This window comes from Tauraco erythrolophus, chromosome 1, assembly GCF_009769465.1.
Source record: "Tauraco erythrolophus isolate bTauEry1 chromosome 1, bTauEry1.pri, whole genome shotgun sequence".
Lineage (NCBI taxonomy): Eukaryota > Metazoa > Chordata > Aves > Musophagiformes > Musophagidae > Tauraco > Tauraco erythrolophus.
Window position 1 is genome coordinate 31,894,872 of NC_141465.1, and position 27,122 is coordinate 31,921,993.

At 37.0% G+C, this 27,122-nt stretch overlaps 1 protein-coding gene across 5 annotated transcripts in view; it reads left to right on the top strand.

Moving 5' to 3' along the window:
- ITSN1 (intersectin 1) overlaps window positions 1-27,122 on the top strand; it is a 107,367-nt gene that overhangs the window by 20,847 nt on the left and 59,398 nt on the right. For all 5 annotated transcript variants that reach the window (XM_086631878.1, XM_086631895.1, XM_086631869.1 and 2 more), the window contains exons 8-16: window positions 2,985-3,048; window positions 5,203-5,340; window positions 6,288-6,403; window positions 9,883-10,145; window positions 10,954-11,103; window positions 11,282-11,422; window positions 16,923-17,010; window positions 17,188-17,327; window positions 26,830-26,954. In XM_086631878.1, coding sequence (XP_086488004.1) covers window positions 2,985-3,048; window positions 5,203-5,340; window positions 6,288-6,403; window positions 9,883-10,145; window positions 10,954-11,103; window positions 11,282-11,422; window positions 16,923-17,010; window positions 17,188-17,327; window positions 26,830-26,954 — 1,225 coding nt within the window. The remainder of the gene's footprint in view (window positions 1-2,984; window positions 3,049-5,202; window positions 5,341-6,287; window positions 6,404-9,882; window positions 10,146-10,953; window positions 11,104-11,281; window positions 11,423-16,922; window positions 17,011-17,187; window positions 17,328-26,829; window positions 26,955-27,122) is intronic.

Below are 27,122 nucleotides of genomic sequence, written 5' to 3' on the forward strand. Positions count from 1 at the left end.
TGCTCCAGCCCTCAGATCATCTTCGTGGTCCTCCTCTGGACCCGCTCCAGCAGCTCCATGTCCTTCTTGTGCTGGGGACTCCAGAGCTGAATGCAGTACTCCAGGTGGAGTCTCACGAGAGCAGAGTAGAGGGACAGAATCCCCTCCCTCAACCTGCTGGCCACGCTCCTTTTGATGCAGCCCAGGATACAGTTGGCTTTCTGGGCTGCAAGTGAACATTGCCAGCTCACGTTGAGCTTCTCATCCACCAGCACTCCGAAGTCCTTTTCCTCAGGGCTGCTCTCAATCCATTCTCCACCCAGCCTGTACTTGTGCTTGGATTTGCCTTGACCCACGTGCAGGACCTTGCACTTGGCCTTGTTGAACTTCATGAGGTTCTCACAGGCCCACCTCTCCAGCCTGTCAAGGTCCCTCTGGATGGCATCCCTTCCCTCCAGCGTGTCCACAACACCACACAACTTGGTGTCGTCAGCAAACTTGCTGAGGGTGCACTCGATCCCACTGTCCATGTCGCCAACAAAGATGTTCAATAGCACTGGCCCTAGTACTGATCCCTGAGGAACACCACTCGTCACCGGCCTCCACTTGGACATTGAACCGTTGACCATAACTCTTTGAGTGTGACCATCCAGCCAATTCCTTATCCACCGAGTGGTCCATCTATCAAATCCATGTCTCTCCAGTTTAGAGACAAGGATGTCGTGTGGGACAGTATCAAATGCTTTGGATAAGTCCGGGTAGACGATGTCAGTTGCTCTTCCCCTATCCATCGATGCTGTAACCTCATGATAGAAGGCCACCAAATTAGTCAGGCAGGATTTGCCCTTAGTGAAGCCATGTTGGCTGTCACCAATCACCTCCTTATTTTCTATGTGCCTTAGCATAGTCGCCAGGAGGATCTGCTCCATGATCTTGCCGGGCACAGAGGTGAGACTGACTGGCCTGTAGTTCCCTGGGTCTTTTTTTTTTCCCTTTTTAAAGATGGGGGCTATGTTTCCCCTTTTCCAGTCAGTGGGAACTTCACCAGACTGTCCTGACTTCTGAAATATGATGGATAGTGGCTTAGCAACTTCATCTGCCAGTTCCCTCAGGACTCACGGATGCACCTCATCAGGTCCCGTGGACTTGTCCACCTTCAGGTTCTTTAGATGGTCTCGAACCTGATCTTCTCCTACAGTGGGCAGTTCTTAGTTCTCCCAGTCCCTGCCTTTGCCTTCTGTGACTTGGGCTGTGCAGCTGGAGCTCTTGTCAGTGAAGACTGAGGCAAAGAAGTCTTTGAGTACCTCAGCCTTCTCCATATCCTGGGTAGCCAAGTCCCCTTTTTCCTTCCAGAGAGGGCCTACATTTTCCCTAGATCTCTTTTTTATCACTGACATATCTATAGAAGTTTTTCTTATTGCCCTTGATGTCCCTGGCCAGATTTAACTCTATCAGGACTTTAGCTTTCCTAACCTGATCTCTGGTTGCTCAGACAATTTCCTTGTATTCTTCCCAGGCTACCTGTCCTTGTTTCCACCCTCTGTAGGCCTTCTTTTTGTGTCCTAGTTGGTCCAGGAGCTCCTTGTTCATCCAAGTAGGCCTCCTGGTGTTCCTACCTGAGTTTCTCTTTGTTGGGAAGCAGTGCTCCTGAGCTTGGAGGAGGTGATCCTTGAATATTATCCAGCTTTCTTGTGCCTCTCTTCCCTTCAGGCCTTCATCCCATTGTACTCTACCAAGGAGATCCCTGAAGAGGCCGAACTCTGCACTCCTGAAATCCAGGGTAGAGAGCTTGCTGTGCACCCTCCTTGCTTCCCTAAGAATCTTGAGCTCCACCATTTCATGCTCGCTGCAGCCAAGGCTGTCCTTGAGCATCGCGTTCCCCACCAGCCCTTCTTTGTTCGTGAGAACAAGGTCCAGCAAAGCACCTCTCCTCGTTGGTTCCTCTACCACTTGGAAGTTATCATCAATGCATTCTAGGAACTTCTTGGATTGCCTATTCCCTGCTGTGTTGTCCCTCCAACAGATATTGGGGTGGTTGAAGTCCCCCATGGGGACAAGGGCTCGTGAACGTGAGGCTGCTCCTATCTGTCTGTAGAGGGCCTCATCCACTTGGTCCTCCTGGTCAGGTGGTCTGTAGCAGACCCCTACTACTATATCCCCTGTCCCTGCTCTCCCTTTAATCCTAACCCATAAGCTCTCAGTTGGGACCTCATCCGTCCCCAGGTGCAGCTCCATGCACTTCATCTGGTCTTTGACATAGAGGGCAACCCCTCCTCCTCTTCTCCCCTGCCTGTCCTTCCTAAAGAGCCTGTACCGTTCTGTTCTGACACTCCAGTCATAGGGTTCATCCCACCACGTCTCCGTGATGCCAATAAGATCATATTCCAACAGGTGCGCACACACTTCTAATTCCTCTTGCTTGTTCCCCATGCTGCGTGCATTAGCATAGAGACATTTAAGTAGGACTCCAGATGAATCTGACTTCCTGGCTGGAGTGGCTAGAATTCCTTTCTGCTGCTTTTCAGGTGCTTCCAGCATATCTTTATCAATCTTGATATTACCCCCCTCCCCCTTTGAATCTAGTTTAAAGCCCTGCCAATGAGCCCTGCTAGCTGTTGTGCTAAGACTTTCGTTCTGCTTCGAGAAAGGCAAGTCCCATCCGGTGCCAGTAGGCCTGGTGCCATGTGGCCCGTCCCATTATCAAAAAAGCCAAAACTGTGGCGATGACACCAGCCACATATCTTTGCCTCTCGTAGCTGTTTGCTTTTTTGTTTAGTTTTGTTTTTTAAATCTGAGTGATTGCTGTGGAGAAGGGAAGAGTTATGTTTGTTTAATATTTTCCTTTTGGGGAGGTGCCTAGGGATAGCAGTATGTATAGCCTGTTCATGCTGGTAACATCTCTTTAGTGTTACTTATTCAGAACTAAGCTCGGCTTGTGCAGTAGCTGCTTGGTAATGCAAGAAAAGAAAATTTCTTAATTATTAATCCTTGTTTCGCTTTGTTAGGTCCACAAGCAAGAACTATTCTTATGCAGTCAAGTTTACCCCAGGCTCAGCTGGCTACAATATGGTAAAAATAAGTCTATCAATTTCTACCAAACTCAAAACTGTACTTAAACTTCTGTGCTGTGGGTTTTTTCTCCCTTTTCAATCTTCCTCCACTGATAAATCATTATGTGTTGCTCTTTTTACTGTATAACTTTATAAGACAAAACCTGCACTGCTATACTTATATTAAGATTACCTCACAAAAGTGGGAGAGAGCATCTTTTACGCTGTGTATATAGATGTTTTGTAAGTTGGGTTTCAATTATGGGGTTTTTAGGCAGACGAGGCTTTCCGCCTCCTATGTCTTCCACATCCCCAAACATATGTGATACGGCACCAGTGAAACTTATACACAGGTAGTACAAAAGGAAGCTTAATCCAGAACCTTACTTTCTTTGAGGCTTGTGTGCCTTTTATGTGAGTTTCTAAGGGCTTACTTCCAAGGGCTGGAGTTACATACGTTTAAAATAAAAGGATTTGTCTTGGCTTCTCTTTTTCCTTTCAGCTTCTTGTTTGCTGAAGTTTATTATGTTCTTGTTGTCACATGGATTAGCCTCTCTCCTCCCTCATACTTTGGAAGGTCATGCTTTCCTGTGTACTGTGTAATGTTTCTACTTGGGTAGTACTTGGTTATTGTTGATTTATACTTTGGTGACTTCTCAAATGGCCTTCATGCTGCTTCTGTGTATTTTAAATTTCCAGTTGCCCTCTACAAGTTATTTCTAATTAACTTCTATGCTTTCTAAGTCTTTACTTGAAAACGATTGCCAGCTTGCTAACCCATCTGACTTCTGCTTGAGGATGTCAACTGTGTTGTCGCTCTAATGTAGCGGTTCAATTGTGCTTGCTTTCTTTGCGAAGCACTGGTGGGTTTGTTAAATCTTAAAAGCATTCTCTCCTCCTCTGTTTCCTAACAAAGCTACTATAAGGAAAAAAACCATCAACCCAATCATCCAACAGATGATTAGCCAAAAAATATCTGCTTGTTGCCAGTGCTTAAGTAGTTTGTGTGGGCAGAGGAATGAGATCAGCATGCTCCAGGAGTTCTAAACATTCAAAACTGCCAAGTCTATTGAGATAAGGAATGAATTTTACAGCTTTTCTTGTCCTAAGTATTGCTCCCTTTCCTGATACTTACTCTCTGGCAGTGGAACCGCTGTTGCTGTTCTGTGGGACAGGATTTGTTAGTGTGTACTTGAGGTGGATTCACTGACTCAGACGCACAAATTCAAGTTCTGTTGTGGAGCGTGTCAGCTATTCTGTAGTAGCTGTTTTGGTATTTCTGTAACAAAGATATGGACCCAGACTGTTAGGATAACTGATCAGTTGTATCCTTGCAGGCTAGATTTTCATTCTACTGGCTTGTTCTTGTGCCCCAGTCTGAGGAGTACAGTAACATAAGCATAGATCAAATGGGGCTTTAGTTGTCTTCCAAATTTAAATCTCATAAACAAAGTCTGGGGCATCAAAGGTGTATCAATTGCGTACTTTTGATTTTCACAGTATTGTGGGAGATTTTCTTTCATTATTAGAATGCAGCATGCTAGAGAAACAAAGCTGATGTTTAGCCTGTTAAATTTTGTCCAAAATTTGTCACCTTACTATGAGTAAAAGCATTTTGTACATCTGTTGAAACACTAGTTTTAGGATGTCCAGAGCGTTACTACATAATTTTTAATAAGTACATAATGCTAAAGTGTTTTGGTGCTTGTCAGGACTAGAATGATAATGGCTTTGATTTTAATGCAAATGTTTTTCTGGAATGTGAGATAAGAACCTCTAGGGAAGAAGGAGACCACACCAAAAAGTTCTACCAGACATCTGAGATGACTCTCTTCCAAATGATATTGTGTAGTGGATGTTCACAAGGTGTTCAAGAAAAACTCTATTGATTAATGTTACTTATATAGCATATGGTACAGGCAGCACTCAAAGTGCAAGTGAAGTAGAAGCCATAGCTGTAAGGATAGTTTCAAGGCAGATATGCATGGGAAATGAGGGAAATAGTGAAGCATTTGGTTTTTGCTTTTCATTTGTTTTAAAGAAACAAGGTAGTGTGGAAAAAAAATAGTGAAAAATTGAATTAATTTGAAACTGAAGACATTTAAACTATACTTTTTAACAGTGATTTTTAATATTTAAGAATTTATTTACTTTGTACCTTCCCTTTAAAAAGGAATCTTTCAGATATCGATCAAGATGGAAAACTTACAGCTGAAGAGTTTATTCTGGCTATGCACTTAATTGACGTAGCTATGTCGGGTCAGCCGCTGCCACCTGTACTGCCTCCAGAGTATATTCCACCCTCATTTAGGTAACTGGTTATAATTCTGGAATTTCGCTCCTAAATTTTTATTTCATTTAGGAAAGCTGTCTTGTGAGTGTAAAGGACAAGAGATTGAAAAGTACTCATCCTCCTTTTGTACTGCATCTATGGCAGAGAGTGCATTCTCGTTGGAAAACGTGTCTAGCTTTTTGATTTTATTACAAGTACTGCATGCTGGAAGTAGAAAGAATTCCTTGTAAGAATACAGATTTGGTGAATGTTTTATGCTAGCATACCTTCCAAAAACTACTCAGTCTGGCCATATGAATTTAAAGTGCTTTAGTTCAAACTTATACTTCTGTAGAGGAAATGGGTTGTATTAGAGGCAAAACATGCTATGAATTTACACTGAAGAATTCAGACATCTTTTGATACAGTTGTATCTGTGAACAGTAGAGGTGAGTCATTACTTCTGTTTCTCTTTCATTTTTTTTGTGGAGAGATGGGTAGGAAGGCAGTAACAGCAGTGGAAAGAAATGTTGACATATAATCATAGCTTCATGTTTCTAAAGTATCCTCCTGAAGATTACATTTTTTGTTTATTCCATGTGGGGTCTTGTTTTTAGCTTGACTAGAGAGCTCTTCCTCTGTCTTTGCAACTTTTGCTGTAGTTTAAGTTGGCAATTCCCCAACTTCAGACTGGTCACAAGTGAGAGATCTTGGGGACAGGGTTGAAAACGTCTGTAAGTTGCATGGTGCGGTGAACTTTGAACTAGGTTTCTCAGATCACCAGTGTCTGCTGATGAGACTCTGGAAGATACTGTTATCTTAATGGCAATGAGTGAATAAAATCCTCTGGAAAACACTGAGGGAATATTAAATGTCATTAGACATTACATCATTGCATTTAATTTATGTTTTAATGATGAAATCATAAATTATCGTGGCAGGCATAGATTCTTTTAAGCAACTTGGAATTATCCTTTTATTGACAGAAGAGTACGCTCTGGTAGTGGCGTATCTGCTCTGAGTTCAGTATCTGCAGACCAAAGGTTACCAGAAGAACCAGCATTAGAAGAAGAACAGCAACAACTGGAAAAGAAATTACCAGGTGAGCAAGCAAAAATAGTATTGTGTGCTGTTATCAGAGAGATCTCATCATCAGTTTATATGCTGTGGAGTTACGAAGATTTATTAAGAAATGTTTTCTTTTCCGATCAATTTGTGTCATGGCAGAGGCATAACCAAGACATTGCTTGGTCCAGCTAATTCTTGACTGCTGCATGATCCTTTGTGTTAATGACAATGGAGATATGAACAACATTCAGGCTGCTTATCTTATGTACTCTCAATAGAGGGAGCACTTTGCAGCCCTATTATAGGACTGCAATGAAAACTTTTTATTACCTCCATCTTCTGATTTAGATGGAATGTAGTTTGGCTTAAGTACCCTTTAAAAGATCACAATATACATATGGAGGCCTGTTTCATTGCAGTCTGTGTAACAATGTACTTTTTTATACAAGCTTTAGTAGCTCTGCTTTTGGGGAAAAAAAAGAAAAAGGGGAAAAAAAAGAGTAGAAAGCCTCCTAGATGCTAAATGGCTAACCGCTAGGAAACATCTTAACACTTCTGATCATCTCTTCACTCTTCTTTGTGCTTTCTTTACTTTTGCTCAGTTTTATTCTTAGATCTGGAATGTCACATGGTGGAAGATGCAGCAACATGACAGGTTTATACAGTGCCATAATAACGCTCTTCTCTTTTGTTCTAAATTATTTTTCAATTTTTTTAATTGATTCCTAACACTGTATTGCATCTTTGATCACAGCTTAGATCTGAGTTGATATTTAGAAGACTTTCCACAGTAATGCCAACATCTTTTGCAAATCTATTAACCATTTTGGAGCTCATGACTGTGTGTGTTTGGTTAGGATTATTTTTATTTCCCATATATTCATCAACATTTGAATTTCCTCTAGTTCTTCATTGCCAGATCACGCAGTTTTGTGAGATTCTTCTAAAACACTTCACAGTCAGGTTTTTATTTTAATACTGTGACTATCTGGCATCACCATCAAAAGCTGTCTTGTTACTTTTCAATCTTTTCCAGATCATTGTTGCACACTGAACAGCACAATTGCTAGTAGAGATCTTTGAAGGAGGCTACTGAGAATCTTTCTGTCATTGTGAAAGTTGGTAATTTATTTCATCCCTTAATTCTAATCTTTTAACTGTTTCTTAGTTCTCAAGGACCTTCTGTCTCTTTCCATACCAGGTTAGTTCAGAGGATCTGCATGTGAGCAATTCAGATACAACTCTTGTCTTCGGTTTATGTTTTATAACTAACTGCTGCTGACAGTCAGCTGGGTAATTCCCAGCTCTAGGAGGATGGGGTGAGATAGCAGAGACTGCTGAAGCAGACCTCATTGAGGTCTCACAATGAAATGTTTGGTAACAGGTGAGATATATTCTCCTGTGTTAGCAGTTTTGAGGCTTGTCTTGAGTCTCTGGAATCAGAGGGTTTTGGTATTCAGTTTGTAGTGTCAGGAAGGTCAACCACTGCCTTGACTTAGTTTCTTTTTTAGACTCTGAAATCACATAAATATTCTTCTGTTGACCTGATCTTCTTCTTCAACTTGCTTAGTGATACAATTGGGTCTCTTAGACTTGAGAGGCAGCTCTTTCCTGCATCGGTTCTTCCATGGTGTCATATTTAGTCATGTTCAGTAACTAACTTACTGTCTATTGTAACCTCTGCTGCTTTGCCCAGCGTGGGAATAGACTGACTTTTCTGTAGCTTGCAGGATCGTTATACTGTCTTTTCTCAAAGACCGGTGTTGCATTTGTCATCTTCTAGTCTTACAGCACTGATGTTGATTAAAGGATGGATTGCACAGCACAGCTAGTAGTTCATGAATTTTGTATTTGAACTATGGATTAGCATTGTCTGGGTTTGGCAACCTGTTACTCTTCATTTTTTGGTTTCGTCCTTGTTCTACAGCCATTTCTGTTTTCACTTCAAGAGGAACTAGAGTGTATAAGCCTTTCACTGTATTTGATGTATAGGTTTTCCATGTAAAGATCATTTATAAGAGCGTCATCTTGCTTCTTCACTGGCTTTGCTATATTTGGCTAGGTGCGTTTTTTTTTTTCTTTTGAGATATTTGAAAGAGTTTTTATTGTTGGCTTTTATAACCTTTTAGAAGCTTTCCCTTAAGCATTGAAACAGAAGCCAATAGCTATTTATTTAATTTGCTAGAGTTGTTCTCTTTTGTTTTCATACTTTGGATATGCTTAGTTTTGTTATTTCTGGTAGTTACCTTGATTTTGCTGAGTAACCATGCTAGCTTGTTGGACAGCCATCTTAGAACCTGGTGTTTCTTCTCAGTGATGTGTTTTGTGAGCCTTGAACATGATATCTTAATGTCCATGCTACTTGCAAGTGTTTTGCCTTTCTACCTATTCCTTTTAACTGACTTTCTTGACATATTTTTTTTCCCTTTTTACTTGGCTTCCTAAATCACATTCTCTGTCTGTTAGTCTGTGTATTAATATTCTTTGAACCTAGTGGCTAGTTTTAAACAAACTTGACTGAGTTAAAGACATTGAAGTGGTTAAATTTTATCAAGTTCTATGAGAATTAGTGATTGGCAATAGGTAAGGTTCCCAAACTTCAAAAAAGACAAGGATTCAAGTGGTTCAGCAGATGTCAGGCCAGCGTGTCAAACGGTTGGTGTATGCATACTTTGAAGTAAATATGTGCTATCTCTTGACTTGGCGTGCTTGCCAAAAATGTACACGTAGAGGATGTGAGGAGAGAAACATAGAATATGGGGTACAGGAGTGAGACATATAGGGTATGAAAAGAAACAGAAGGTGAAGCAGAAAAAATAATTTGGAGCAGCTGTGAGGGAGGGGCCTAGGAACGTAGAACGGGAGAAGGACAATCCCTGATGTTGTAGAAGAATGTCAGGGAACTTGCACTGGGAATGAAGTCATTCTTTTAGGACAGTGAGTGATGAGGATGTGAATCTCCAGGAATCCAATCTTCCTGAGTTCAGCTGCTCAAGAACTTAAGCAAACCGTTTCTTTTCCTGACATTAATGAGTAATCTTATGAGAATATCAAGTTTAAATACATTATGATAATTTGCATCATGGCTTTTTGGTAATATCATCAGCTGAATTCTTTGCCTTGCTTGTAGTAATTGAGGTGTTGATTCTTGTAGTGCTTCTATTATCAAATGTATGGAGGAATTCCAGATCCTGTGTCCACACAAAGGATGGTGAATGGATTGTCTAAATTATACCCACTTTCTGGGCTTTGTGGAGAAACCTAGAAGCCTGAGAAATGGGACCTGAAATTAACACCTTGGTTTCCTAAAATTTGGGTTTAAGGGCATCTACAAGATAAGTGCTAATGATGAAACCTAGAATTACCTGTAGAGCTATATTATTAGTAGTTGAGAGCTGCATCTACTACTGTTGGAGGGTTGTTTTAGTTTGATTCAGCGTACATGAATTTTTTTTTTTTCAAGTCAGTAGCAAAGTTTAATTCTCCTTTGTCCCATGTTTCCACACATTAAAGTTACATTTGAAGATAAAAAACGTGAGAACTTTGAACGTGGCAATCTAGAACTTGAAAAACGGAGGCAGGCTCTCCTGGAACAGCAACGCAAAGAACAAGAGCGTCTAGCACAGCTGGAACGGGCAGAGCAGGAAAGGAAGGAACGTGAGCGGCAGGAGCAAGAACGTAAAAGGCAACTGGAGCTAGAGAAACAGTTGGAAAAACAACGGGAATTGGAACGGCAGAGAGAAGAGGAAAGGAGGAAAGAAATAGAAAGAAGAGAGGTAACCAACTGGGTAAAAGGAAGCTGGTTATGTCAGTGGCAGCTCTGTTTGGTTAGAACATCTCATGCGTACACTAAATATTTTGCTGCGATTTTTAGTAAGCAAACGTTTAAAGAATGAACTTAAATTTCTTGGTTTCTGAAGGTAAGGAAAGAGTAGGCTGTCTCTTTTCTTTTTTTCATGCGAAATGAATGGATGAGATTTATATCTAGGACAACGTGCTCTTAACCTCTGACTTCTATATCAAAGAAAATAATAATTATTCTTTTTAAAAATAGATGCTATAATGAATGAAGAAAAACTTATGGACATTGGAGGCATTCATGATTTTCCTGTGATGAGTTAATTTGTCTAAGAAAATACATACTGGTTAAATTATTATTTTCTCAGATTGCCAATTAATTACACAATCAGTGCAGTAGCATTTGACTATTCTTTGCAAAGCTGCACAATGTCTAATGTTAGAGGTCGGAGAGAGATTTGATGCTATCGTGGCGACTCCTTGAAGTCTTAATGTGAAAAAACTTGTTAAATCGTGAAATTGGATCTTGGGAAACTGATTAAAATGAGGTGACGTTCTGTTTAGTCACCTATCTGCTATACAGTGAAGCCGCATTTCACCAGTGCTTTCAAGTGAGCATTTAAACAATTGAGCAATTTGTGTGCTTAAATAGAGGGATATATTTAGTCCACAGTTTAGCAGTGTATTTATATTAATGTTTAAATTGTACATTAGAATATGAATATCAGTGATGAGAATAGTTTCTCAAAATCGATCTTTTTTCTTCTTTTTTTTTAAATGCTACAGGCTGCAAAACGAGAACTTGAGAGGCAACGGCAACTTGAGTGGGAGCGTAATCGTCGACAAGAATTACTGAATCAAAGAAACAAAGAGCAAGAGGACATAGTTGTTCTGAAGGCAAAGAAGAAGACCTTAGAATTTGAGTTGGAAGCTCTAGTAAGTGGTCGCATTGCAGTTAAAACACACAAGCACAGTAGTGACTGTGATATGACCATATTTGTTTTCTATAATTTCAACTTTTAAATATGGAATAAAAGTACTTTTTAGATTTTTGACTTGCTTGACAAACCGTTCTAGTAAAAAAATGAGAGATCCTTTTCTTCTTTTTCTAAAGAACGATAAAAAAAATCAGTTGGAGGGAAAGCTTCAGGATATCAGATGTCGTCTGTCTACCCAAAGACAAGAAATTGAAAGTACAAATAAATCTAGAGAACTGAGAATTGCAGAAATTACCCATTTGCAACAGCAGCTACAGGTGAGGAAACATTCTTTGATTTTTTTTTTCTTAGTCTTGCATTTTCACCTCCTCAACTACATCAATATCCTAAGCAAACTTGACACAATATATGATGTGTTGTTCCTTGTACATGAGGAATTATTGTACATATTTTGTCATTCTTTTAAAATAATGTTCTTCAGATGTGTCTAGGAATTGCTTCCTACGCTTGAAGGTGTGTATGTGATGATCTCTTCATCATCATGGAATCTTGTTGTGGAGAGCAGTAAATAAATTGTTTGGCTGAAGATGATAAAGGGCTTTGGGGGATGTGGAGAAGGAAATTTTATGGTGTGAATTGTTGGCAGAGATTGCGGTTTGTGTGCTGAAAGGAAGAATTGATTTCAGTGAAGTGGCTTGTTGATGATGCTTTTTTTTAAATTATAAAATAATGAACTTTCAGAATCGAAGTTACCAGTTCAACCAGTTAGTTCTTGGTCTAACCCTGGCATTTGTCTTTCCTACTTCTTTATCTAAAATTCCTTGTCAAATTAAACATGGGATTGAGTAAAAGTCTGCTCTGAGTGAAGGAATATTCTTTGCATTTTGTAAAGGTTTCTAGATGAGATGTAGTATTTGATTTAGGGATTTTTCTCTTTAGTAAATATTTTATGTTGCTTGATGTTAATTCTTCACCAGTAATGGGAACTCTCAGTGCTTTTCTACCACTACAAAGAGGATCTCACACTTAATGTTATGGGGGCTTGAGTGTAAAACCTATTTTAACACCTAATCCTACTGTTCCATTTCAACTTTCTATACATAATTAATATAGTACATTCATTTGAACAAAACCAGAGCTTGAAAATTCAAGTTTTCTGTTTTATGCATGACTATTTATTTGATTTTATTTTTTTCTTCTTTCTTAAAACATCTTACTTTTCTATTGAAGTTTTGTGTACACCATTACACCTTTCACGAGCCATCTTTCTTGTGTCAGCAGCTTGTTTTAAAGAGTATAATTTAGAGATCATATTCTTGTGCGGTGTTTGTGTCTACTTAGTGCAAAAAAAAAGAAATGTTACTAAGGAAAGGTTGTGACATAAAAACTGCCACAACTAGGCTTGAAAGCTTTCTTCTCTCTTTAATGAAATGCTTCTGTATTGGCAACTGAAAATGAAGTCAAACAGCATTGAATTGAGTGTAGGAAGTTGTGACACTTAGCAGTACTCGCTCAAAGAGATAAAAAGCTGGCGTATGCTTGATAAAATGTGTGAAAAAGCCTCCCTTTACCTAAAGAAGTTAAAGACTACTGATTTTATGTGCACAGCCAATGCTCATGTAAAAGCAACAACCACCTAACCCTTCTATTCCAAGTGCTTTCCATAGAAACTTTCCATAGAAATAGTCTGAGATACTGCAACTCACTTCAAAAGCAGCTACAAAGTCATTGACAGATAAATGCTGTTTCAACAAATTGAATGGAATTCATATCCTCCTTTCATATGTCATTTCTGTTAACTTGGTAATTTTTGTTCAGTTAGCCTCTGTAGTCAGAAAAGATATAATATCTCGTTCCCTTTGTCATAATATAAAAAATTAAGAAGGAAAAAATGGTATGTTACAGTAGAAAGCTGTAAGTCATTTATGTTATAGTAAAGACCAATGTGCTAAAGTTGGGATAAGGTCCCATTATAACAGACATTGTAAAAACATGTGAGAAAATACCGTTATTATCAAGAACTTGGAATAAGCTTCCACAGCTGGGTGTAATAAATGAAAGGTGCAGAGAGGAAAAAAAAAAGTGAAACCAACACTGTTGGGAAACAGTTAATGAGAAGGATAACCTATCTACAAGTAGATGTGGTTAAGTAGCTTATTCAAAATTACTAGATAAACAAGGGGCAGTGTTCTCTGTAGACTCATTAGCAATTTTTTGAATTTTTAATCATGTCCTTGGCTGATTGTAGATGCACTTTCCTTCCCTCCAGCTTTTGTGCATCAGTTTTAACTATGTCACAATGAAAGGAAAAGTTAGGGAGGGCAGAGGGATTCTTCACCTTCCTAACATAGTTTCTGGTACTTATTACCTGATCACAATGATTGAAAAGCTGATTGCTTTTTTGTGTGTGTGTGTGTGTGTGTGTTCAGTGTTTTGACACTATTCTGAAATTTTTTTGTCGAAACATCCTGGTGAAGTAGATGAATTTTGCATAGTTATTTACATTTTATACACTTGTTTTGGAATCACTACTATATTTGTAGTGATTTTTAGCAATTTCTAGTCATTGCAATTGGTACTAGATGGTATGTATCCAGCAGCTTAGTTAATGCCTATTTGCTTTCTAAATTGCTTTGTTCACAATGACTGTAAGAGCACTCCTGTAATGAAAATCACACTTGCCTTTCTTGGTGGTTGCTTTGTTGGATTTTTGGTTTTGAGGTGGTTTTTTTTTGTGGGGGTTTTTTGTTTGTTTGTTTGTTTTAAAGTTGGCAGCAATAGCTGTGGCTTTTTGGTATTTTTGTCTCTCAGGTGATTGTTGATCTCTACCACTAATATTTCAATCAGTGTCACTTCACAAGTTTATGACAATTATGATCTCAAAGAAGTGTCACTAGTTAGTAGAAAAGGAGAAAAAGTTTTATCTGGGGAGAACCTAAAAGAGTGGATAGCTTTTTCCTAAAAAAATATGAGTTTCTCAAATATCCTGTAAATTTTACTATCTAATTTGTAGAGGGAAGACTGAATCAGTGAGTGACTTTTTAAAAGGAGATTTTGATCCTCTAAACTCTCCAATAGATTAAAAAGTCAATATTGTTGGTTATCTTTGTAGGATATTGTGTCTTGACCTGGAAATATTTTAGTATAATACATATGACATTTGTTATGGAAAGATGAGTCAATTCAAAGGACTAATTATTCTTCAACCTATTAATTAGTTTCAAGATGGAGTTTGATTAAACTTGTGGAAGAAATTGTATAACAATTAATCTTAGGTGTTGAAAATTTGTGCTAGTTCTACGAATCTGTGGTATCCAGTAGAGTGGTGTTTCCAGGGGTGTTTGGGAGAATCCTGCCTTCCAGGCACCTTAACCGTGTGTGTTTGAATCATGTTTATAGTGTCTACAGGGCTTCTGCAAGTTACCTGTAGGGATTATTTGCCTCCTTGATGAATACTTTGGCTCCCAAGTAATTGGACTTTCCTCTGAAACACTGGAAGCAGGATATGTGGCAGACATTTAAGATGTTACACCCTCTTGCTCAGGGTGTAGGGTCAGAAGAGAACTTTTCCTCATTATGTCCCAGGAACTGGTTTTTGATTGCTTTGTTTGCCTTCTACTGCTACATGGGATGTTATTTGGAAATTTCTTGTTACGTGCAACTTCAGTGTTAGTGATGGTGTTAATTTCTTTCATCTGTTCCTTCAGTACAACTAAAGAATGTGGAAAAGCATGTTGTGGATGCTCTTGGAATAGATGCTTATTACATGATTGTCTGTGATTTCAGGAAACAGAACTTGACCCTCATGGTCCTTTGGCATTCTCTGTTCTTCAGTATTCTGCAAACTATTCTGTATATTAACATTTGGGTAGTCTGGAGTTTAGAAGTAATCTGCCTTTTAAAAATAAAGAACTAAGGTTATGATTACATTCCACCCTGAAATATTGTCCTGTGTTACTTTTTGTGCTTGAAGAAGGATAATTTTTCTGTAAATCCTGTCTCATTTTGACATCCATTCTGCAATTTGGCTTACCTAAATGGTTCTTGAATTGGAGTGATACAATTTCCTTTCCTCTTTCTCTTGAGATTTATCCATCAATACATTTCATCTACTAGATGTAACCCTTCTGGGATTATACTACTTGGAAACTCAATTTCCACGATGCCTGTGTGCTATACTAATTTAATAATACTGTTTGAATTTTTCATCCCGAGCTATGGCATGGGGCATGCAGGTGTTTGTGTAGGAGGGTGTGGTGGAAAGGAAAGTGTGAACACAAAGGACAGTGTTTTGCATGTAGTTTTAAGAACGTGATAGTGGTGGTTGTTGGGAAGGAGGCAGGCCCCCTCAGGCAGATGATTCGGAAAATACTGCATTATACATTGCTGTTTCTCATTTGGTTCTAGGTAGGGAATAGTAGTCTCATTAGAGGAGTATCTGGCCTTCATGATAGGGAATAGTAGTCTCATTAGAGGAGTATCTGGCCTTCATGATATCCTTGAGGGGCTGAAAAAGATCTGCTGAAGCTATTGGCAATGCAGCTGAGCAGTAAGGGACACATGTAACTCCTAGTTGTCAAATGCATAGTTTATCTTAATTTGTTGATACTTTGTGAATTTATAAAGTCATTGACTGTGCTGTGCTATCTAAGTATGTTTTCTGGAACATGAAGAGATTGTAGTAGTCTGTGGTCATTGCATATTCATAAGTGGTCACTGCATAATCATAAGATCCGAGCTGTACACTGCGGAGACCCAATCAAAGACTGCCATGAGTAAGCTGGGACAACTATGAAGTTGTGTCAGTACGATCAACCTTCTATTCTTGTAACAAAAAAACATAAAAAATTTTCATGAGACTCACTCTGGTATTAAGCGATTAGGTGACGTTTATTCTTAGGCTTGTATTAAGTCATTTGCAGTCCTTTATGACAAATTGAAATTGTCAGATGGTTGATTCCTCAAAAGCCTGCAATTCAAGACAGCTACTGAAATACATTATTTAGTTTGTCTGAAAGATGGGATGTTGGCACTCAGGCAGCTTCTATAAAATAAGCTGTTTCACACCGTGCTTCTATAATATGTTTTGTCGACTTTGAAGTTGGAGGTCATGGCTTCTGAAAGTTGTATGAAGTATCACTTCGTCCTCCAGAAGGAACAAGGAATATATATGACCCACTAAAGGAAGAATTTCTCATCTTCAGGGTCTCTTGTAATATAGTGGAGTACAATCTTGTGACCATGTGTTGAAATTGAGAGAGATCATAATCCTCTTTCAAGAGCGCTAAATCGAGAGATCTAGGACTCCAATATTCTCATATAACAGAACTCGTATTGCATAGCTTTTGGCCATAATATATTCCTTTAGAGTGAAAGTCTTTATTTTAGCTTCTTTAAACAATCTGTAAATGTTTGTCTTTCTATTTCTGATCAAAGTTTATATTCATTTATTAAAATAAGAATTAAAATGTTAGTAAGTACTTGTTTTAACATCTCCTGAATCTATTCTTGTCTTTTTGCCCTGAATTTCAAGCAATTCTAAGCCAAATTATGTGTTCAATGAGAATCAATTCTCCAGTAATATGCTTAAATTTGATATGCTCGCTATTTTGTATCGGCAGAGAACTATGTCTCAGCGGTAGTACCGCACAGATAGTGCTTGGATAATAGCAAAAATATGTAATTTAGTGAGAGAAAAAGTAGAGAGTCATTTCAGAAGAAAAGAAAATGAGAGGTCTTATGGCGAATGTCATCCTTCACTCACCTTTTTGTCTGTTTCTCCTCTTGTATTTTCTCTCCTCCTTGTCCTCTGTTCAGGAATCTCAGCAGATGCTGGGAAGGTTGATTCCAGAAAAACAATTGCTTAATGACCAGCTAAAGCAAGTTCAACAGAACAGTTTGCACAGTAAGTATATTTTTGTACATGTCTAAGTTCATATAGGATGTCATGCTGCATTGCACAGTGTAGTCTGTAATGTCTTTTTTTTTTTTGTGTTGGAAGATGCATGTTGAAAAACGTTGCTTTCTATGACCTAAAATCCTCCATGTAAGAAAATACTTATTTCACTATGTTTAAAAACAGGAGATTCTCTTCTTACTATCAAAAGAGCCTTAGAAGCCAAGGAACTAGCACGTCAACAGCTTCGAGACCAACTAGATGAAGTAGAAAAAGAAACAAGATCTAAACTGCAGGAAATTGATATTTTCAATAATCAGCTGAAGGTAACCTAGACTTTTAACCCTTACTTCTAAATGTTCAGTTAATTATTTTCTAATTTGATTATGGGAAAAAAATATAGAACTATAATGACTGATTTAGAATGTCAGTTTTGGGAACATTCTCAAATCTATTTTTGTTTTTTGTTAAGAAAATACTACTTAGCATCCAAACTCAGAGTTTGAACCAACTTAATCTGCAGAATCTGTTTTAAGAATAAATTTGAGCTCTGATTCCAGATCCATGATTGCAAGTATGAAATTGCCAGTTTCTGCCCTTTTTCATCAAAGAAATGCAGGACTCTAGTAGGTCAGCAAATCTGCTGGAATCAGTACTTCAAATTGAAATCTTTAAAGAAGAGACTTGATTTTTCTACTGACACACAGAATTTTTATCTTCTATTCATAAGCTCATACTTGTTGCTGAATGTAGTTGTCTGTTGTTTGTGGTTTCATGCTTTATTGATCAGTCTTTTGTTAAAACTGTGTGATTTTTGTTTATTTCTGCACAAGAAAATTACAGAAATTGCAAAAGTCAGTAGAGGAAGTGTTTTTCAGAGAGAAGTTGTAAATTAGTCTTTAGTTACAAACTTATAATAGCATTCATTTTTTCATAAAATATTCTAATGTTAAAGTACTTTGTTTATTCAGCTGATGATTTCTCCTGAAAGCTTACTAGAAAAATATTCCATTTCCTGCAAGGTATAATAAATTGTGATACAAGTATTTAGAAGGAAAAGCACTATGATAGATACACTGATGTTTCTGTAGTTGTTTTGAAATTAGATCAGCTATAATTACATCATGAGCTTTAGGATGGAAGGCATTTTTGAAGTTAAGCAACAAATAGCTTGTTTTAGTATTAAAGTTATTAACAATTCTAGGAAAAATTAAAAGCTGTAGGCCATACCACTACCTGCCTCAATGCCAATTCAAAGATGACTCTCATGATCTTAGGCAGGGAGGTAGAAAGGGGAGAATCTCTGCAGAGTGGTAAGAGACAGAAGACAAACAAAATATTCACAATTTATTTTAAAAGAAAACACAGTGGTTTACCTCATTTATTTCTTTTTTATATATGCTTTTTGGACACATTTTAATGTGTCATGCTTTTTGGGTGTGGTGGTTTTCTTCTTTTTAAATGGAGTCCTGTTGTCCTTTTGAAGTGTTTTGCAGATAAATATGATTTAAGGATGTTAATTCTAAAATTAGTGTGAGCATTTGGTTTGATCATAAATGACCTAAACAGCTTATAAATAGGCAGAGGGGTGAATAATCTTAGTACTGTGACAGTAGCAAAAACCCTTCAAAACAAGCAAACTTCAGTAGTTTAAATACTGAAGAGCTCAACTTAACAAACAACAAGCTAATGATAGTTAAAAATTGGAAATGCACATTAAACAAAGACGTCAGTTTATCGTAATGTCTGCCATCTTTCCAAGAATACCTTGTCTAATTGTCAACTGTTCTGCAGTTTAATGGGAAAATTGATTTCTGTGTTCAAATCTTAGTATTCAGAGTTATCACTTTAAATGCTGAAAATTAGTTATGTGGGTAGTTATTTGGGAAGACTTCAGCAAGCTTCCTCTGACTTGAGGATGTCTTATTCTTCATTTCATAATGTGTGGAAGCAGAAAGTCCACACTTAATAGGAAGTCCACTTTTTGATGCTGTATGGTGGTATTTTTGCCTTGCTGCCGCTCTCTTTGCTTGCTTGGAAGAGTTGAGTTTAAAAGGTGAAAATAAGACATTGAGGCAGTTGTACTATTGAAACTGAGAGGTGAGAGCTTGATGCAGAGAGAGTTACATCTTTTCCCTCTTCTGATTTCACTAGATGTGCAAAATGTGTTTTGGGAGGCTTGGATGATTTTATTAATAGATATAAGTATCTACAAAGGCATATATACCTTTTCCTGGACTCAGCATGGAATGATTGTAGTACTCCCATTGCCAGAGAAACCACTTAGAAGGTGCTGTGTGTGCAGCAGTGATTTAATGGCTGTTGTTCTTGTGGAGAGAGCTCTCAGAACACCTTGCATATGAAACTTTATGCAGAAAGCTAGTGAAAGCTTTCCTGAGACTCCTAGTTTTGTTAGGGTTTGTGTGGCGTGGAAGTTGTGTTCTTAAACCAACGCAGAACACCCCTAGCTCTTAGGTAATAATACTGCTCAAAAGCAAGTAGTTTAGGAAATTGCATAATTCTCAGGTAGTTTTACCTAAGCAATGAAAAATCTGTGACGACTTTTAGAAACTGCTATTGGAAAGAAGACTTTCACATTTAAATTTGGTAGAAAATTTCTTATAAATAATTGTCAAATTATTAGTTTTGCCAGTCATCAAAGAACGTTTTTTGCTTATCATATTAATAACTAGATGCAGAAATACGGTAGGCTTATTTGGTGCTAAAACACCTCGTGGTTTGTATAATTATCAGTCACATGTATAATGCTCACATTTAAATATAAACCTTTTCAAATAATGTATCAAAAATTCTGCCACAACTGAACTCTAAATCTAATAAAGGCTTCTTATCTTGTAAATTAAGAGAAAATATGTTAAGATGTGAAATACAGAAATATTTATTTTTAAGATGTATTTTTAAAGATGGAGTTTAAAATTTTTTAATAATCAAGGCTGTTCCTAAATTATCCTGTAGGTTTAAAACTGATAGCCTTTTTTTATTACGATCTACTGTTACTTTGCACTTCATTATACTGAGAGATGCACATTTCATGGGCTGATTGGCAGGATGGCAACACCATAATTGACCATAATTAATCTTGTGCGGCTTCTGTTCTCTGACAAGTGATGGAGAGGGACTGGTGCTTGCCTTGTCTTCTATAATACAACTAGTTTCTGGACAAGAAGCAGAACGACGTGGTACAGTTTGCGAAATCCCAGAGGAAAAAGCATATCTAAATACTCTTTAGGTACATACTATCTTAGAACATTTTGCACTATTTCCTACTGGAAGAGGGAGTAATAACGTGTCTTTACCTAGTTGGAATGCTTAATCTAATAGAAAACAGAATCAAAATTGTACTCGGAGAGCAGTAGCTTACGTACTTAAAAGGTATATGCCAAACTAGTTTTGATGAAATGCTTAAGAGACAGTGAAGTTGACACCAACATTAAATTATAACCTTTTCTTATCATCGTTGAGATTTATTCCTATGTTATTGGCTATGAATATTGGTTGCATTATCTCCTATATGAATATATCCTGAAGTATTGCAAAACTCCATTTCTAATTCATTGTCTTGAAGCAGGCTACGCTTGATCTACTGATAGCCAATATAGAAATACACTGCACTAATACAAGATAAAATGAACAATTTACTTGATGTTCCTATGTGTTTTAGATTAAAGGTCATTTTGTTAACATCATAGTAGTATACAGTGGATTGCACTGCATTTAGCACCATATTACAGTTTTTGTGTTCTGCAGTAATTGACTACTTAAAACTGCTCTTAAAGTACCTTATCTTTGTGACAGTATCGTATATAAGTGACTAGGAAGATAGATTAATTTTATTTTTTCTTTTTCCATCCCTCCAAAACAACAGCTTTTAATTTCTTCTGATTAGTCCTTTGGAGCTCAAGTACTTCTGTTTCAAGTTAACATCTCAACAGTTGGAAATTTTCATAGAATTCGTTCCTTTTCAAAAGCTTTCTGGAGTATAAAACGATACTAATATTTCAAAATGGGTAGTTTCAAATATCTTTATTGAATATCCTTAGATAGAACCACATGGTTTCAGAAAACTGTTAGAAGTATTTGACTTCTAGGGCATTGTTTTAGCCTGAAGCCACAGTGTTGGACAGTATACTTGTATGGCAAAGAAATAATTATCTTGGCTGGCAGCTGGTCAGATATCCTTTTAAATCAGGTTTGAGACGTTTTATCAGAGAGGATAATAGTCTTGTGGATTGTGCTGTATTTGGCTATAGAAAAGTGACTGAGTTTCTAACAAGGTTGTAAGCCGGGCCACTTATTTGTATACTTAATTATGGTTCAAGTAGTCTGTTAGTCTTTAAAAATCTTAGCCTAGAAATCTAATAATTAGAATTGATACAGATATTAGTAAAATGTAACTAGGCATTTATTTTTTCTGCTTTATAAAATAATTATGTAGAATAGAAGGCTTTATATTAGGTTTTTCCTGTGTGTTGATGAGTAACTCTACTGTAATTTACCTTTACAAATTCTTTTTGCATTCAGTGTGAATTTACATTTAAATTTTACAAAGATCAGTCATTACACACTGTCAAATAAAGCAATTAAAATAATTCTAATACAGTTCTTGTCTCGAAAGACCAAATAATCATTTTGTATAGTGTAGAAGAATCAAGTATTTAGAGCTCATCTACATTATTGCACAGGAGAAGACAACTAAATTAGTGTTTCTGAAATACATTAGACTTGCAGAGAAGCTATTGTCAGTGCCTGGAAAAAGTGGTGAACAAGTAGAATCAAGTTCTTAAAAATGTTTTACATTTTGTGTCATGTTCCAGTTGTTGTCAGTCCCTGTGTAGTCAGTGTGCACTGGACAAGTCTTGCCTATGAATGCCTGTTTACATTTGAGCATTTCTTTCTTCCAGTCAGTGGCAATGGAAGATGCAATGCTGCAGTGCCTGGCAGTTCTCCTGGGCTGCGTCAACTACTTAGACTCCTTTCTAAAGGTCTCCATGCCATACTCAGGCAGTACACAACTATCTCAATCTGAGTGATGAACCTCCTCCAGTTATGTGCTTCACTTTACCATAAACAGATGAGTGTGCAGTGTTTCACTGAGTTAGTATTTAATAAGAGGTGCTAGCACTAAAACATAACCGAAGAGAAGAGTTTATAATTTGATTCTTTATCTAATCCTTACTGCCTAGATGAGTAGTGTGCCTTGATTTGCAACCTGGGCAAGGTACTAGTTAGTTATTTTTGTCCTTTGCTTATCTGAAACTTCACAATTTTAAGTTAATTGCCTATTTTGGTCATGATGTTTGGAATTTTTAAACAGAAGATGCTTTTATGTTAAATATTCGTACACAGCACTGTAACTCGTGATTCCAGGTATGAGGGAGATGGCAATACATTCCCTTTATCAAATCCCCCATAGCTATAATATGGGGTAAAAGGAGGAACTGTCTCTGCCAAGGACCCAGCAGGTGCTTTGGGAGCTGGGGAATGGGGCAGAGGAGTATTGCTGTGGGAAAGCCTCAGTGAGCACAGAACTGTAGGGTTCTTTCCTCTGGGATCAAATGTTCTGGTTTGTCTCAAGGGGAGAAGATTTGATGGAAACCTTGTATTGTAATCCCTGAAGTATCCTAAGTTCTATTGTCTTTCTGTTAAAAGACAAAATTTGGGTTTAAACAACCATATTTCTAACATTAAGGTTTTCATAGCAATATGACTTGTCTGTATATAGTGAATATTACTCTGCTGTATGAAACTCATATTTTAATTCATATTCGATATTATGTGGGTACCTAAACGTGGCTATTGTAACATCTCAAAATTATACTTGTTAGTCTATTTGTGAATTAAGTGGAAAGTTAACAATTTCTCTCTGCTTATAAGGTAAGATGTGCTTTGTCCTGCACACCAGAAAAAAGTAAAACATTGTTGTGTCTTTGGAGTTGCAATATACGATTTGTAAATGTACACCTTTTAAGTTGATCGTGTCTGTAGAAGATGAGTGTAGGACTGTGCTGAATATTCAGCTGGCAAATGTTTCATTCTGTTGACTGTTGAAGTGTTACTATAATTTTGTTCAACTCGTGTCCTGTAGCACTGTGGGAGATGCTGATTCTTTCTCCCCCATCCTCCCACTGGTACTTGGCAGAGCAACAGAGCATCTGTCTGTTGCATGAGATACCAATCAAATCTTTACTTCCTCCTAGCTAATGCAAAGGAAGGTATATATTGCATTTTTTTATCTCCAGAAATATTCCATCCAGTGCTAGGAGTATAATCTAGATTAGATTTTAACTGTTACAGGTATGTCACAGAAAAATCACAAAATTCTGAACTAGCACATTGGCTTAACTGAGAGGGAATAATGTGTTAAAATGTCTATGGAGAACTTAAATAATTATAAAAATGTCCCTTGCAATCATAACTTAGCTAAGCATATAGATTAAATGACAAAATAAGCAAACAAAATAATTTATTTGGAGCACAGTTGGCAGCAGCACTGAACTGCTGTAAGGCAGCAGTTAATGTTCCTGCTATATGTACTCCGTGTGAGAAACTACTTGCTTCACACAGACATGGAGATACGGCTTGTAGCTACAACTTCCCCAGTTTTCTATTTGGCAGTAAAGTGGCACATATTGTACCTTTAGTGATGAGATAAACTTACATGTCTAAACTATAATTAAAATATAAAGTTTGGGCTAGCCTTACAGTTGAACATCTAGTGGAAGTAAATAATATTTGGTGCAAAGATGTCTTGCAAGTTGTAACTTGGTTTTATGTATTTGCAAGTTAAGGAAGTTTTTCTGAAGGGGGGGAATATACCAATATTTTGAATTAGAGGTAGATTCCTCCTGATTCTGCAGATATAGATGAACTGAATTATTCTTTCTAGTTTACAAATTTCCTGTTAAAAAAGCGAACTAAGCTCAGATACCTGCATCTGAGTTGTCTCACTGAAAAGTTTTGAGAAATACTGGAGGTTTTTGTGTAACTATGATAGCCTTCATATTCTTCAAGAATTTTAGTTCCTCTTTCCTTGCCTAGTGATTATTTCTATTTTACTGCTCAAACACAGAGTGTGGGATAAAGATGCAAAGGGGAATAAAGAACAAACCTGGAAAGCACTGTTGTCTAAATAGCTTAATATTTTGCAAATAACAACAGGTTATCTTCAGTGTTGTCATATTAGAAATGCATGGCTATCGTCATGCTCTCTGTTCAATAGCAAGAGGATTTCTCAATGGCTAGGACTCAAAGTCTTGAGCTTCTTAGCATACAAAGTTAAGTGGCAGGACAGGACATGAATGTGAAGGAAAGCTAAAGCAAGTAGAAGAACAAAGGATATCTGAATGGAAGCCTGTGCTAGAGCCGAACTAAACGTAGGAGTCAGAAACTTGTGCTTTGAGTAGCAGTGTCTTTACCCAGAAAAGAGAAACACCTTGTTAAAAATCATGAATGCTAGTCAAGGTATTTGATACTTCACAGCAGTAGTATTTTAAGCTTCAAGAGTTTTTTAGATACTTTGTTTCATGGATTTCTGCAGTCTACAAAAACTCATAATATTGTTGGCCAGGTGGAAAACTGCTTTCAACTGTGCCATTTTCCAATCTATGTCCTTTCAGATGAACGCTTGTAAATCACTCTACTGTGAATGTTCTTATGGCTGTATCTTTGTCCTTTGCACTTTACATATTTTTTGATGCAAATAAGTGTTCAGATGATCGTGTAGAGAAGATAGGGATGTACATATTTAGTTTGAAACAGGGTCAAATCCTTTGTACCTCAGTATATTACAGGTGTAACAACATTTAAAGAAGCTGAATTAGTAACATACAGTTACTGGAAATGACTGTTCACTCTAGTTAGCCCTTCAGAAATTTATAGTCCAGTCAGAGGCCAGCTCTAGTTCCAGGTGCAGTTGACCAACTGTGCGTTCACTGCAATCTCCTGATACTTTTACTATTTCATTGTTTTTTATGGGACAACTACTGAAAAACCATGTTGTTCAATATTGCTAATGTATTTCCTTTTTAGTAGCCCTTTTCCTTAGTCCAGAATAAGGCTATGAATGAATGTTTATAACCATGGACACTCAGATTTTAAAAATTTTCCCAAAGGCAATATCCTGCTTGAATAATTCTGGTGATTTTACAAGAGTAGTTTCTTTTACATTCTGTAATATCCATTCTAGATACTAACTGTCTGCTAAGACTTAATGTGACTATGGAAAATAATGATCATAAAATATGATATTGCCCAATTTATCTCTGTATTTCAGTGGGTTTCATGACCTTAGCAGCGTTTTAATTAAAACTTGTATAAGAACTGATTATCTCTGTCATGATGTTGAGATCAGTTTTCATTCAGTTTAAAATTGAGGATCATTAATGAAATGAGACTGGGAGGTAGGACACGAGGTTCATCTTAACTTTTTATTTTAAACTTTCATTCATACATCAGAATTGTTTTTAAATACCTTGCAAAGGTCATGTGCTACTCCTCTTCGTAACGTAGCTATTTTGACGCCGTAAAATTTGATGTTGCACAGCGTGCAGTCGTTCAGCACTAATGCGTGTATTGCTTTCACTAACTAAAATTTTTAGACACAGTGCAAGTACAGTTTGTAAATATGCAAGTATTAACTTTCAACTTTTATTAAACTAAAGTTACTAATAATGTTGTGAAATTAACTTAAACTTTTTTCATTTTGGCCTTTCAAATCACTTGATATTTAGTTTTAGGGGTTTTTTTATATTCTTATGCAATTTTCTACATTTCAGTCAGGGCATGAGGATAGTTTACAGGAAGTCTTAAGCTGACTAATTTGTAGGTTGTGAATTTCTGAAAAACTATCCAACTACTTTTGAGATAAACTGTTTCAATCCCTGAATGAATTAAGATAAAGCTTTTGAGGATACAAGAACTAAACAAGCCTGCAGGATTTAAGTCATAACATATTTCAATAAAAGTAGATATTATTAAGATACAGGTTTAGAAACAATTATCTACTACAAACTTCTTACACATATTTTTGTACTATATTTTCATGAAAGCGTATGAATTTTTTGAAGTGAACTATTTTCAGTGAAAAATTTCAGTTTTCATAGGTAAAGTTAGCTTTTTTTTTTCCCCTCGTAATACTGAGGAGTTCAGATGCAAAATTCTGGATTATGGAAAGAGATTCAGGATAAAATTTGTATTAATAGGTGTTAATGCAGAAAGCAAATCTTGATGAAAAGGTGGTATTTTTGTTGTTATTTATATTCTAAATGTTTCAGGCAATATCTTTCCAGTTAATTAGAGGAAAGCTGACTTTTGTATGGATAATACTCTCTGTGCCACGATTTATCCTAAAGACATTGCTTAAGGAACTCAGTCTCTTGGGTATAAAACAGTCCTGAAGATTCTTTAGTGAATCATCATTAATTTCAAAATAATACTGATTAACTGAAACAGTTGCTATTGTGAGCAGCTTGGAAGGCAGACTTTTGTATGGAATTTAATAAATGAATTCAACAAATGAACAAACAAAATAAAACATAAGTGACTTTTCAGATTAAGCTTTGTCAAACTTTTGCCAGCTTTATTAGAGTCCCATTAAAAAAGACTTTCTTGTTTCTTAACCCTTTAACTCTCAAGTTGTGTGGATATGAAATCTATCTTAAATATCTGCCAGTGCATTTGGCAATACTGTAAGTTTGAACAGAGGTATCCAACCATTTGCAAGTTGTATTACTTCACAATGAAGTGTATGGGGCCATTAGTTATGATTCACATAGTATGTGTTTACACATATTTTACTTTTTTCTCCAGGAGCTGAGAGAAATACATAACAAACAGCAACTACAGAAGCAAAAGAGCTTGGAAGCTGAGAGGCTGAAACAGAAGGAACAAGAAAGGAAGACAGTGGAACTGGAAAAGCAAAAAGAAGCTCAAAGGTAACAAACTGCTCTAACTTAAGCCCTTTCTGTAGAGCTGTTACAGTGCAAAGCATTTTGTAAACAAGTGAAATAAACTTTGCATTTCCAGGAGCATAATCCAATCTCAAAGAATATATCACTAAATGGCAAAAATACCAAAGACCTAGACAAAGTTTCATTTCAGTG